This window comes from Mustela erminea, chromosome 17 (genome assembly GCF_009829155.1).
Source record: "Mustela erminea isolate mMusErm1 chromosome 17, mMusErm1.Pri, whole genome shotgun sequence".
Classification (NCBI taxonomy): Eukaryota; Metazoa; Chordata; class Mammalia; order Carnivora; family Mustelidae; genus Mustela; species Mustela erminea.
In genome coordinates this window covers 43,526,064-43,539,313 of record NC_045630.1, presented here as the reverse complement: position 1 = coordinate 43,539,313, position 13,250 = coordinate 43,526,064, and the positions used below count along the sequence as shown (strand labels likewise).

Sequence of the window (13,250 nt, the reverse complement as noted above, 5' to 3'; positions counted from 1 at the left end):
TTTTTCATACTGTTTTTGTCAGGTGTTTTAGGCATACTTTCTTCATGATACAGAGAAATCTAACTTAACAAGTCCAGTCCCCTGTCCCCCCCACCCCGCCATTCATTGGCAGAGAAGAAACAGGGTTCCTTCTAATTATTCCTTTCACTAGCTCGTTTCACATTAGCTTGTTAAAGTATTGTTCCCAGTTAGGGTCTGAAGACATTGAAACACTTGGGAGTTCTCCTGGGAGAGAAAGACTTCCTAGGCACAAAGCAATAGAAGAAATCACAAAGGAACAGGTCAGTGTATTTGACTAAATAAAAATCATGCACAACATTATAAAACAAAGTAGGTAGGTTTGCTACAACCGTGGCAAAGAGTTATTTATTTGTATCTAATATATATTATATATAAAGATATATATCTATAAAGGTATATGTACATGTGTATATATATGTATATAAAGAGCTCATAATAAAAATACATGAGAGAAACACTAAAGACTTGAACGTATAGTTCACAGAGGAGGGAGTACAATTGACTACTAAATATGAGGGGGGAAATTCAACCTAATTACTAGTAGAGTCTTATTAGTAATATGAGGAGAGAAATTCAACCTAATTACTAGTAGAGTCTTATTAGTAATAAGGTAAGAATTAAAACAATTTTTTGTTTTTGTCTACCAAAGCATCAGAGATTAGAGAACTATCTAGCTACAGAGAGTAGAATGAATTGGCAACCTTATATTATTGGTGGCAATATAAATTGGTTTAAACCTCAGAAAGTATTTTTGGAATATACATACATTCTTTAAAAGATTTTATTTATTTGAGAGAGAGAAAGAGCAAGCACACGTACCAGCAAGGTCGGGAGGGCGGTGTGGTGGGGGCAGATGGAGAGGCAAACTCCATGCTGAGCAGGGAGCCCATCTCAGGACTCCAATCTAGGACTCTGAGATCGTGATCTGAGCAGAAGGCAGACACTTAACCTACTGAGAAACCCAGGCGCTCCTCTTATAATGTATATTAGAAGATATTTTTAAGCTCACATTCTTCACTCCAGCAACCCTCCCATTTCTGTCCTAAGAAAATAACTGGGATTTCATATTCAAGCATATTTATTACAGGACTATATGTGATTATTTATAGTCCCAAATTACAAACACCTGAAATGCCTAAGAATAGTAAAATTATGCATTAAAATATTTTTGTTAATATCTTCGGGAAATTAAATATAAACAGCTGGAGGGGCGCTTGGGTGGCTTAGTGGGGTAAAGCCTCTGCCTTCAGCTCAGCTCATGATCCCAGGGTCCTTGGATCAAGCCCTGCATCAGGCTCTCTGCTCAGTGGGGAGCCTGTTTCCTTCTCTCTCTCTCTGCCTACTTGTGATCTGTCATATAAATAAATAAAATTTTAAAAATATATATATATAAACAGCTGGAGGGGGTCGCCTGGCTGGCTCAGTTGGTGAAGCATGCAGCTTTTTATCTCAGGGTTGTGAGTTCAAGCCACACATTGGTTGTGGATGTAGAGATTACTTAAAATAAAATCATAAAAAAAAATTTAAAAACTAGGATACAATAAATGTGGTCCCATTTATGTTATGTAAATATTTAAAAACAAGGCTGGAAGGGAATAATCTCTTAAATTTTGGTGTGTCTTCATGTGGTGGAATTACAGGTAAACATTTTCATAATACTTGTCTCTATTTTCTAAGTTCTTTTACCAGTGAGCATGTATTTTACTTATGTTTTATAATCACAAGAAATGATTTCTAAATCTTTTTAACCAGTGGGGGATTAGTATGCAAGTAAAGATGAGAATATACTAATCCTCGAGTTATCTCTCAAATTTTCTAAAAGGAAATGGCTTTTGTGCTAGACAAAGCTACTACACTAAATAAAGACATCAGAACTGACTAAAATTATATCTGTTCATTGTGAAAACACTGGTGTTCTCATACTTACGTTGGCACTTATATGTAACCCTCGCAGTAATAGGGAAGTTCGTTTGTTAATACATCTTGGTAGATCGTCTTTTAGAACATGAGGTCTATCTTGGAAAAATAATGAAAAGAGTGCTTTGTGGCAAAGAAGTTCTGGAACCAATGATCTAGGGTGCCAGGCATTTAGAACCATAAAATAACTGAGCGACTCACTGACACCTTTGTCCATGTTCCACTGTAGACATATAGTTACTGAGAAACTTTGAAATAAGAGGAAGTATTGTCAGTTCTCTGGGTTTTGTAGCATGATCTGAATATTTCCTATGTGTTTTTATGTACCCATCCCTCAAAATCTGCCTGAGTGAGATCAGATTATCAAGAAAGAATGGTTTTTTCCCTAGGTTTTTTGTTGTTGTTTTTGCCATTTTTTGTTTCTGGTAATTACATAAAGCAGCAGGAATTAAAGCTGAAAATCAGTGGAAATTTTTTAAATGTACAAAGCATAGAAAATACCTCTCAGTTTTGGAGTATTTTCATTGTCTTAGCCATACCGGTATCATTCACTAGCATCACTATTTTTAAAAAGATTTAGATTTTTTTATTACTGTTTTCTTATTTGGGCCGGGGGTGGGTGGCCGTGCAGAGGGAGAGAAAGAATCTTACGCATGCTGCACACCCAGCATGGAGCCTGACAAAGGGCTTGATCTCACAACCCTGAGACCATGACCTGAGCCAAAATCAAGAGTCTCACACTTAATGAACTGAGCCACCCAGGTGTCCTTAGCATCATATTTGTCTATAAGGGGAAATATGTTTGGATAGAAAGATGGCCTTTATTGCCTCTGTTCAAATCAAAGGGAGAGAAAAGGTGCCATAAGAAAGGGACAAATAGGGACGCCTGGGTGGCTCAGTTGGTTAAGCAGCTGCCTTCGGCTCAGGTCATGATCCCAGGGTCCTGGGATCGAGTCCCACATCAGGCTCCTTGCTCGGCAGGGAGCCTGCTTCTCCCTCTGCCTCTGCCTGCCTCTCTGTCTGCCTGTGCTCCCTTGCGCTCTCTCCCTCTGTCTCTGAAAAATAAATAAAATCTTTAAAAAAAAAAAAAAAAAAGAAAAGAAAGAAAGGGACAAATAGGGGAATAATGCTACCAAGGAAGAAGCAAATACTTTGTGGTTCTGGCTTCTCCCAGCTTGAAGGAATTCTATGCACAAATAAGCATAATATGAAAGAACCCTTTGTTCAAATGCTTTGCTTTTCTAAAAGGAACGGACTCCTGAGACCTGCTTACTGGCTCACCTTGGAAAAGGATCCACTTATTTTATTTGGCAAGTACACAAGACAGATGCTCTCTTTAATGAGGTTAAACTTAAGGGTTCATGTGTGAGTTATTAGGAAAAATTTCAAACGTACACAGAAACAGAATAATATAAAGACTTCCCATACCCATCATCCATTTTCAATAATTAGCAACTCATGGCCAATTTAGAAGCAAATCTCAGGATATAATTCTATCCATATATATTATGCTTTGATATGTATCTCTGAAAGATAAAGGGCTTTTTCAAAATGTGTTTAAAATGCCATTCTCTGGGGCACCTGGGTGGCTCAGTGTGTTAAGCCTCTGCCTTCGGCTCCGGTCATGATCCCAGGGTCCTGGGATCGAGCCCCACATCAGGCTGTCTGCTCGGCGGGGAGCCTGCTTCCTCCTCTCTCTCTCACTCTCTCTCTCTCTCTCTCTGCCTCACTCTCTGCCTACTTGTGATCTTGGTCTGTCAAATAAATATAAAATTATTAAAAAAAAATGCCATTCTCACTCTTCAAAGGAAATGCACAGCCAGAGGCGCCTGGGTGGGTCAGACAGTTGGCCGTCATGATCTCAGGGTCGGAGTCCCACATTGGGCTCCCTCCTCAGCAAGGATCCTGCTTCTCCCTCTGTCTGTTGCTCCCCCTGCCGTGTTCTAATAAATAAAGTCTTTAAAAAAAGAAAACCCACAACCAGTTTATTTTCATCAGATATCAAGGACATGTTCATATTCCCCCAGTTTTGTTTTTGAACACTTATGTTGCCCCACTTGTGATCCAGACAAGGTCCACATGTTGCGTTGAGCTCTTTTATTTATTTATTTTTTGTAAGGATTTTATTTACTTATTTGACAGACAGAGATCACAAGTAGGCAGAGAGGCAGGCAGAGAGAGAAGGAGGGCAGGCTCCCTGCTGAGCAGAGAGCCCCATGCGGGGCTCGATGCAGTGCTCTATCCCAGCACCCTGGGATCATGACCTGAGTTGAAGGCAGAGGTTCTAACCCACTGAGCCACCCAGGTGCCCCTCTCTTTAGGCTCTTTTAATCCATTGGTTTTTCCATCCTACTTTGATATTTCCTTGCAATTTATTTGTTGAAGAAACCAAGCTGTTTGACTTGTAGAATTTCCCACATTCTCAGTTTTGCTGATTGCATCCATGTAGTGTCATTTAGTATGTTCTGTCCCCTGAATTGCCTATAAACTGGTGGTTAGACTAGTAAGTTTCAAGATTTGGGTTCATTTTTTTTAGCAAGAATACTTCATTGGTGATGGTGGTGTACTTCCTATGGAGCATTATGAAGTAGTATTTTTGTTTTTCCTTAATGATTATAGTAGCTTTTGATAATAATTATCAGAGCCATTATTCATTGGGGTGCATCTGTGGTTTGGTTTTCTTTTAAGATTTTATTTATTGGGGCGCCTGGGTGGCTCAGTTGGTTGGATGACTGCTTTCAGCTCAGGTCATGATCCTGGAGTCCCGGGATCGAGTCCTGCATCGGGCTCCCAGCTCCATGGGGAGTCTGCTTCTCCCTCTGACCTTCTTCCTCCTTGCTCATGCTCTCTCTCACTGTCTCTCTCTCAAATAAATAAATAAAATCTTTAAAAAAAAAAAAAGATTTTATTTATTGGGTGCCTGGGTGGCTCAGTGGGTTAGGCCGCTGCCTTCGGCTCGGGTCATGATCTCAGGGTCCTGGGATCGAGTTCTGCATTGGGCTCTCTGCTCAGCAGGGAGCCTGCTTCCCTCTCTCTCTCTGCCTGCCTCTCCATCTACTTGTGATTTCTCTCTGTCAAATAAATAAATAAAATCTTTTTTTTAAAAAATTATTTATTTATTTGACAGACAATCACACAGAGATCACAAGTAGGCAGCAAGGCAGGCAGAGAGAAAGGGGGAAGCAGGGTCCCTGCTGAGCAGAGAGCCCGATGTGGGGTTCGATCCCAGGACCCTGGGATCATGACCCCCGCCGAAGGCAGAGGCTTAAACCCACTGAGCTACTCAGGTGCCCCTGCATCTGTGTTTTTTAAAGGTACTCCATTCGCTCTTTCAAGTCTAGCTACTTATAAGATTGCTTTGGTTTCCTCAGTGCCCTTCTAGTAATTGAATTTACAAAATGCTTGATTCTCTCCATGAACTCTAGGAGAGCACATGTACAGAGGATTTTCTCGAAATATTTTGCTCTTTGAAGAGGTAAAGGAGGAGATATCACAAGAAGCCTTTAAGGAAGAGGGGAAGATATAAAGGCCACCAGAATACCTTCTTTGGGAAAACAGTAGGGAAAGAGTCTCTTTAAAAGCCTGCTGTTAGGACTACCTGGCAGTTGTGATGAATGGGCAGGGAACATGATCTTAAAGTTGGCTAAATTGGAAAAAACTGATGGAAAGAGAGTTTTAAAATCTATCACTTGGTTCTTAAACCATAACTTCTAACTTTCTTGAGACTACATTAGGAGAATGTTCTTTCCCCCTTACCAAAAACTCCCATTTTGAGTTTTACAGGCTGAGAAGGGAAGCCCTCTTTAGTCCCCTACCTGCACTGAGAACCTCACTTATTATGTCAACCAGAGTCATCTAGATAGGTTGGAACGTGTTCAAGTTTGCCTTCGGAGTTTTGATGTTGTCTTAAAATTTTAATTTCAGAGATCCAGGTCCTCAAGACCTAGTGCCTCAGAAAGAAGTAGTTTCCTATTAGGCAGCCTTATGATGAAGGTCCTATTTCAGATTGTTCTCTGTGCCACATAAAACAAAATCTTACAACTGTTTCTACTTACATTTCCCCTGGGATGGTAAAGTAACCTGTCTTTTTCTCTCTCTGTCCTCAGGAGCCAATGAAGTGCTTCTGGTGGTCGGGGGCTTCGGAAGTCAGCAGTCTCCCATCGATGTGGTAGAGAAATATGACCCCAAGACCCAGGAGTGGAGCTTTTTGCCAGTAAGCAGTAGGAGAACCAGTCATGGAGAAAGAGTTTAAATGTCCTCAGTCCCTGACTCGAGATTCTAACTAATCCAGCCCTGCAGGTAGCAAAGTCTAGTAACCGCATGATGCTCTTCATAATGGCGTCATTCACATAGTGGGTTCTAGATCAGTCTGTCAGTAGTTACCGACCATTTAGGTAGGAGATCAGACTTCAGAACTATGAAAGACCCTGTGTCAAATTAAACTTTCCTGGCCCACCACTATTGGGGCACCTTCCTGAGCTCTCTGTGTAACTCCCAGCATGCTCTATTATCATGCGCTCTTAAACTGAACTCAATGTTAAATTATATTACATTGAGCTGGTGTTTACTTGAAGTCTTTGTTATCTTTCTCCCTCAATATGTCTCTTTTTAGTGCTGGATGAACAATAATAATTCTGAGAAAACATGGGAAAAAATTTTTTTAAGATTATTTATTTATTTGGGAGCAAGAGGAGTCAAGTCAGGGCGGGGGCAGAGGGAAAAGGAGGAGGAGAAAAGCAGATTCCCCACTGAAGTAGGAGCCCAACTTGGGGCTTGATCCCACCACCCTGAGATTATGACCTGAGCCGAAATCAAGAGTCAGACGAGCTCAACCAACTGAGCCACCCTGGTACCCCACAAAACATGGAAATCTTTTAATCTATCCTCCTAACTTTTAGGATCGCTGGCCCTTTGATCAGCAGTTTGGGGATACTTTTCTGCCTTATAGAAGGATATAAAGGATATATAGTTCTTTAGCCCTGGAATAGATAGTAGATTAGAAAGGAATCAGATGCTGGATAATGGGAAGACATTAAACTTTTTGAAACCTTGGAAAGAGGCAAATGTTCAGAAGGGTTGCATCTTGAAAAGCATCGTAACAAGCAAGAGGGTGTTCATTCAGTAGACAGTGGAGACCACATGAGGGTGAACCCCTGTCTTAGAAAGGGTTTATGGTGACAAGTGAAGGAGAGGAATGTAGATAAAAATAGGAAGGTTGGCAAAAAAGTAAAGTCTAAGACTTGCATGCCTAAAATGATCTGTATCTCTTCTCTCCTAAACCCATAGAGCATCACTCGTAAGAGACGTTATGTGGCCTCCGTGTCCCTGCATGACCGGATCTATGTAATTGGTGGCTATGATGGTCGTTCCCGCCTCAGTTCAGTGGAATGCCTCGACTACACAGCAGATGAGGATGGGGTCTGGTATTCCGTAGCCCCTATGAATGTCCGACGAGGCCTCGCTGGAGCCACCACCCTCGGAGGTATGCTTGGTGTGCAGGGCATTGTTTCCATTCTGTTGTGGCTGGATCAGTGTTCCTACCTCTCCTGTTAGCTGGCAGGAGTGTGAAATGTGCAAGATACTGGTAAGGATAAATATTCCTTTTTGCTTTTGGAAATACTAATGTTACCAAAGCTTTTCAGTATTAATGGATATTTCAGCACTGACAACAGAGTTGGTAAATCAAGTTCCATGTGCTGAGTGGAGAATTGGTCCTAGTTGTATTTTTGCAAACTCGAGCCAGTCTTTGAGGATTCCATCTGACCCCATTCTTTGCAGGTGTCCTTTTTTTTTCCCTTAGATTTTATTTATTTATTAGAGAGAGAGAGTACACAAGTGGGGAGAGGGACAGTGGGGGAAACAGACTCCCTGCTGAGCAGGGACCACCCCCCCCCCCCACAATCTCAGGGCTTGATCCCAGGACCCTGAGATCATGACCTGAACCAAAGTTAGACACTTAACCAACTGAAATGCCCAGATACCCGTAGATGTCCTTTTTTTTTTTTTTTTAAGATTTATTATTTTAGAGAGAGTACGGGCACATACTAGCAGGGGTGTGGTAGGGGTAGGAGCAGAGGGTTAGGATCTCCAGCAGACTCCCTGCTGAGCACAGACCCTGACGTGGGGCCCAGTCCCACAGTCCTCCTGAGATCATGACCTGAGCCAAAATCAAGAGTCAAGTGCCCAAGTGACTGAGCCACCCAGGCACCCCATCTTTACAGATGTCTTTTTTTTTTTTTTTTTTTAAGATTTTATTTATTTATTTGACAGAGAGAGAGATCACAAGCAGGCAGAGAGGCAGGCAGAGAGAGGAGGAAGCAGGCTCCCTGGTGAGCAGAGAGTCTGATGCAGGGCTCAGTTCCAGGACCCTGAGATCATGACCTGAGCTGAAGGCAGAGGCTTTAACCCACTGAGCCACCCAGGTGCCCCTCTTTTCAGATGTCTTAACTGTGATGTCTTCCTTCCTTATCTATAAGACTTGACATACCCATGAAAAACACTTTGTTTTTGTTCCCAAACATTTGAAGTACTTGTGGGGAATTTATAAAGAGAGGAGTTATTAGAAATCTCTCATCTTCTAATAGTCTATGATTCATTCATTCTGAGCAGATATGATCTATGTGTCCGGAGGCTTTGACGGAAGCAGGCGTCATACCAGTATGGAGCGATATGACCCAAACATTGACCAGTGGAGCATGCTAGGAGATATGCAGACAGCCCGGGAGGGTGCTGGACTAGTTGTGGCCAGCGGAGTGATCTACTGCCTAGGTATTCAGTCTGGGAGGCAGCAATGGGAGGGAACTTAATGGGTGGCAACTTCTAGGTGGGGATCCCTTTTTAATAAAATAAAGTTCATAGACTTTTTCAACTAAAATCCTAGTCTATCCTCATATCTTTTCTCTTAGCTGGGACTTTTTTGTGGAAGCAGAAATTAGGGTACTGTCAGATTTCTCTCTGGATTATTGAAACTCTTAAGAACTGAAATTAAAAGAACTAGTTGAAACACCCAAGAGAAAGGCAGCCTGGGAATGGGCATGAGGATTTCCCATTCTTTCCGAAATGCTCTCTACTTTTTCAGGAGGATATGATGGCCTGAATATCTTAAATTCAGTTGAGAAATATGATCCCCACACAGGACACTGGACTAATGTTACACCAATGGCCACCAAACGCTCTGGTAAGACCAGTCATATCTAAGGGAAAGGACAGTAGACCATGCTGACAAATCTTTACATTATGCAGTGGTGCTACAGTCAGAAATGAGAGATCAACAAATCAGAGTTGAAGTTCTTTCTTCACTGTACACTTAAGAGTAAAAGGAGTGAGGTTCTGTTCTCCTCTTTGCCTATCTTATCACTATCTTTATTATCCCTATGTAGGGATAATAAATACACTGTATAGTGATAATAAAGACAACTAGATAATTCTAGGCCTGTTACTGGCCCTAGTCCACATCCCTCAACTACCTTAGAATTTAGCTAGCCATCAGTGATCATGTTTTTTTAGAATTCTGATCCTAAGGTTAGTAGTATTCACTTGCTATGCCTTTTTTTCCCCCAGGTGCAGGAGTAGCCCTGCTGAATGACCATATTTATGTGGTAGGGGGATTTGATGGTACAGCCCACCTTTCTTCTGTGGAAGCATACAACATTCGCACCGATTCCTGGACAACTGTCACTAGTATGACCACTCCACGATGCTATGTAGGGGCCACGGTGCTTCGAGGGAGACTTTATGCTATTGCAGGGTAAGGATTTGGAAGCCAGACTAAAGTCGTCATGCATCCAGGACCAAGTGATCCAATCCAAATCCTTGGATCAAGACAGACTTTAGGTTGGGGGAGATCTCTCCAGTGGCAGCCTTTAATGTAGGACTGTATGGAAAGGAAGAGAAAGTTTATTTTCTTCTTTTGCTTCTTCCCCACTCAGATATGATGGGAATTCCCTGCTGAGTAGCATTGAGTGCTATGACCCTATCATCGACAACTGGGAAGTAGTGACATCCATGGGAACCCAGCGCTGTGATGCTGGCGTGTGTGTTCTTCGTGAGAAGTGACCACTGTTGGAGCACCATCCAGAGCTAGTGACCAGTCCAAGGGGGACAGTTTATGGGAGAGTCAAGGATCCTTTCCAGAATATCTATTTCTCACTGTGTGCACAGGATGATTACAAGCACCAGCGCAGTGATGATTGTACTTACTTGACACACACTCCGCCTTGTGCTGGTAGTTGTCCCTGAGGAGGGTGGGTAACAGACACTCAAGGGAAGACCGTGCACACCGAATGGATCTGAGAGGCCAGATCACCTCCCCTTCTGGTGTAGAGAGCACTCTCGTGTGCTCAGGAGAATCTGTGTCTGTTGTGCCTCATGTATTGCAGAGAAGGACGGTGAGTGTGACCTACTAGATGTGGGCAGTATCCAGCATGTAGATGATTGGGAGGATACGAACTTGAGTAAGCTGGGTAAAACCCAAGTCTTGTTTTCCAAGAATATCTTTCCTAGTCTACAGTAGCTAGGGGCAACACAATTCCATTCCGGAGAATAACAAAGGGAAAAGCCCCCTGTCAAAATCTGGAGGGCTTGGGGAGAGACCTGGCACTCCCTTAAGGGACAGGGTTGGTATATCAGGACTGGGTTTAGAGTAAGGGAAGTCAATGGAATTTAATGGAATGTGAATGAACCTAGAACACCACTGAAGTATAACCTGGAAGACTTACAAGGGTGTATTATTGGAAGGATCTTTTTATTTCCCCATGGTCTTTCTGAACTAGAATGGTGTGCATCTTGGCACTGGAGACTGACAGAATAAGAGTGAACAAATGTTGGGGTGAACAGATAGGGAAAAAATGTGGGAGTTCGGTATGCCTGGGAACAAACTAGAAGTACCTGTGATTTTACAGTCGTCTTATTTCCTGCCAGGGCTCGCCTATCCATGGCATGGTTTGCCCTGAGGGGGTGAGACTCTCTTTCTGTGTTGAATCAAATACTACTACACTATTATACTTCGTTACTATTTATTTGAGGATTTGAGCAGCATACAAATGCAGCTGCCCGATTACAGCCCCGTTTCTTTTAAGGGCACACTCCTGCTGAGGAGTGCTTTTTTACTGCTGTGTTTGGTACAATGAGTGCTTTTCCTACTAGAAGGTTCCCTTACCTGTCCTTAGAGTGGATTTTACTCATCCCAGGACAGAATAATCAAGAACAACCAAAATCCTTTTGTTAGTTCCAGTACTTGGTATCGCCATTTCTGAGCCACCATGCAAGGCTCCCCTGTGTTTTGGAGTGAAATTCTTGATTTTGTGGGTATTGGGAGTGTTGGGGATGTGTTAACCTAAACAAGGATGCACTTTCCCTTTATTCCAAAATTTCATTTTGTCCTCTTCCCCTGAGTTGTATTGACCTCAAGAGTTCATTTCCTTTGTATTTTTTTAAGAAAATATTAAAAATCAGTTGTCTCAAATGCCTGTAAGAGAGTTTATGGCTAACCAGCACTGTCTTGCAGATATTTGGGGGGAGCAGGCGATCAGCTGTATGTCCTTTCTCTTCTTCCCATTCACCTTACATGTTAGCCAAGTAGCTCTTCTGTGTTTCTCTGTTAGACATGGGTAAGAGGTAGCCTACCCCTTTATCCTTGTGGGTAAAATATTTATATAAAAATGGCATAGGTATCGACTCCACTCACACTTGGAGTTTACATGAAAGCCAAACAGAATAAAGAGGACTCGATTTTGAGCTCATTTAGTACATACCCTCTTGAATTTAGGATTTTATTCACTCTTCGCTTAGAGTTATGTCACGTGACGTAAACAGCTACGTAAACAGGAAGGCCTGTCCTGCAACACTGCAAAAAATCCTGATATTTCCAGAGAAAAGGGAAGGGGGAGCCATAGAGGAAGTTATTTTCTGTAAAGGAGCCTGCCAACCTTTCCTCAGCAGATGGATTGCGCCTGCTGATCAGACCACAGCTATGAAACATGTGACTCCTCCTATCAGGAAGAGATCCAGGGGAGGCAGGGAAGTGAGGGGGTAAAGAACCGATGGCTATCTTTACTGCTGACTTTTGTGAGTTTCAGACCAGATTCCCAAATCATTCATATATGGCAGCCATAACTGAATATTCTGCAGAAACTGAAACTCTTTGCTCTCTTTCCACTCCTCCCAGTCTTACAAGCTTTGCTCATGCGTGTACAGAGGTACCCCTAATTTAGGGGTGGTTCTTGTTTTTCTAGCTCTCTTAGATGGCAGCCAGCCACTTAGTTATCCTGTCTCAGAGATCTATCATTTATCTTGTATCACCCCTATTACAATACAGACATCCAGTTCATTTCTAGATTACATGGTTTTATCTTTTAAAGTTCCAAATACATTCCTATATATGTATTCCCTCTGCTACTGCATAGTTCAGACCTATATCTCTTGCCCAGACTCCTGGAATAATAGCCTCCTGATAGTTTTACCTATACTCTTCCAGTCTAGAACCCCTCCATTTTGTCATCAGTGATCTTCCTAAAGTACAACTAGGATCATTACAATACCTAACATACAGCAAATTTTCAGAGAATATCAAAATTATTCCTAGCCTAAAATTCTATTGATTCGCATTGCCCATATTACAAAGATCAAATTCCTGGGGTGCCTGGGTGGCTCAGTGGGTTAAAGCCTCTGCCTTTGGCTCAGGTCATGATCCTCAGGGTCCTGGGATCGAGTCTGCATTGGGCGCTCTGCTCAGCAGGGAGCCTGCTTCCCCATCTCTCTCTGCCTGCTTGTGATCTCTGTCTGTCAAAAAATAAATAAAATCTTAAAAAAAAAAAAAAAGTTCAAATTCCTTCACGTGACTTTAGACCCATGGTGCTCTGGGCCTGCTCTACCATTCTGATCTTACTTCCCTCTACTGTTCTTTCTTCCTGTAGGTATAGGTAGTTCAGTGAACTACTAACCGTTCTTAAATTTGTTCTCAACTTTTCAGGTATTCTGCTGTTCTTCTATCTGAAATAATCTTTAAAAAAAAAAAATCCTAGTCACATTCAGATGCCTTATTCAAATGTCACCTAGGAAAAGCCTTTCTGACTCTCCAGGTGAGGATTATTCCCTAATCCTGGCTTCCATTTACTTTGTTCCCAAAGTAGTCTTTATCACATATCATTAGTTTGGAGTATGACTTCCTGTTTAGACTATGTTCTCAAATATAGGGTCCCTATTACCATTGTATTGTCAGGGTGTAATATTACAGAACGACTCACTAAATGTTGAATTACTGAAGGACAAAGAGGAAGAAGAAAAACATGCAGATGGTGGTGGTAGGTAGTAGA

The 13,250-nt window shown here is 42.0% G+C and overlaps 1 protein-coding gene across 2 annotated transcripts in view; it reads left to right on the top strand.

The window, feature by feature from the left end:
* KLHL12 (kelch like family member 12) overlaps positions 1–11,401 on the top strand; it is a 30,953-nt gene extending 19,552 nt beyond the window's left edge. For both annotated transcript variants that reach the window (XM_032319349.1, XM_032319350.1), the window contains exons 7-12: positions 6,045–6,151; positions 7,225–7,420; positions 8,548–8,706; positions 9,017–9,115; positions 9,499–9,685; positions 9,867–11,401. In XM_032319349.1, coding sequence (XP_032175240.1) covers positions 6,045–6,151; positions 7,225–7,420; positions 8,548–8,706; positions 9,017–9,115; positions 9,499–9,685; positions 9,867–9,993 — 875 coding nt within the window. In that variant the 3' untranslated portion in view covers positions 9,994–11,401. The remainder of the gene's footprint in view (positions 1–6,044; positions 6,152–7,224; positions 7,421–8,547; positions 8,707–9,016; positions 9,116–9,498; positions 9,686–9,866) is intronic.
* The last annotated feature ends 1,849 nt before the right edge of the window (positions 11,402–13,250 follow it).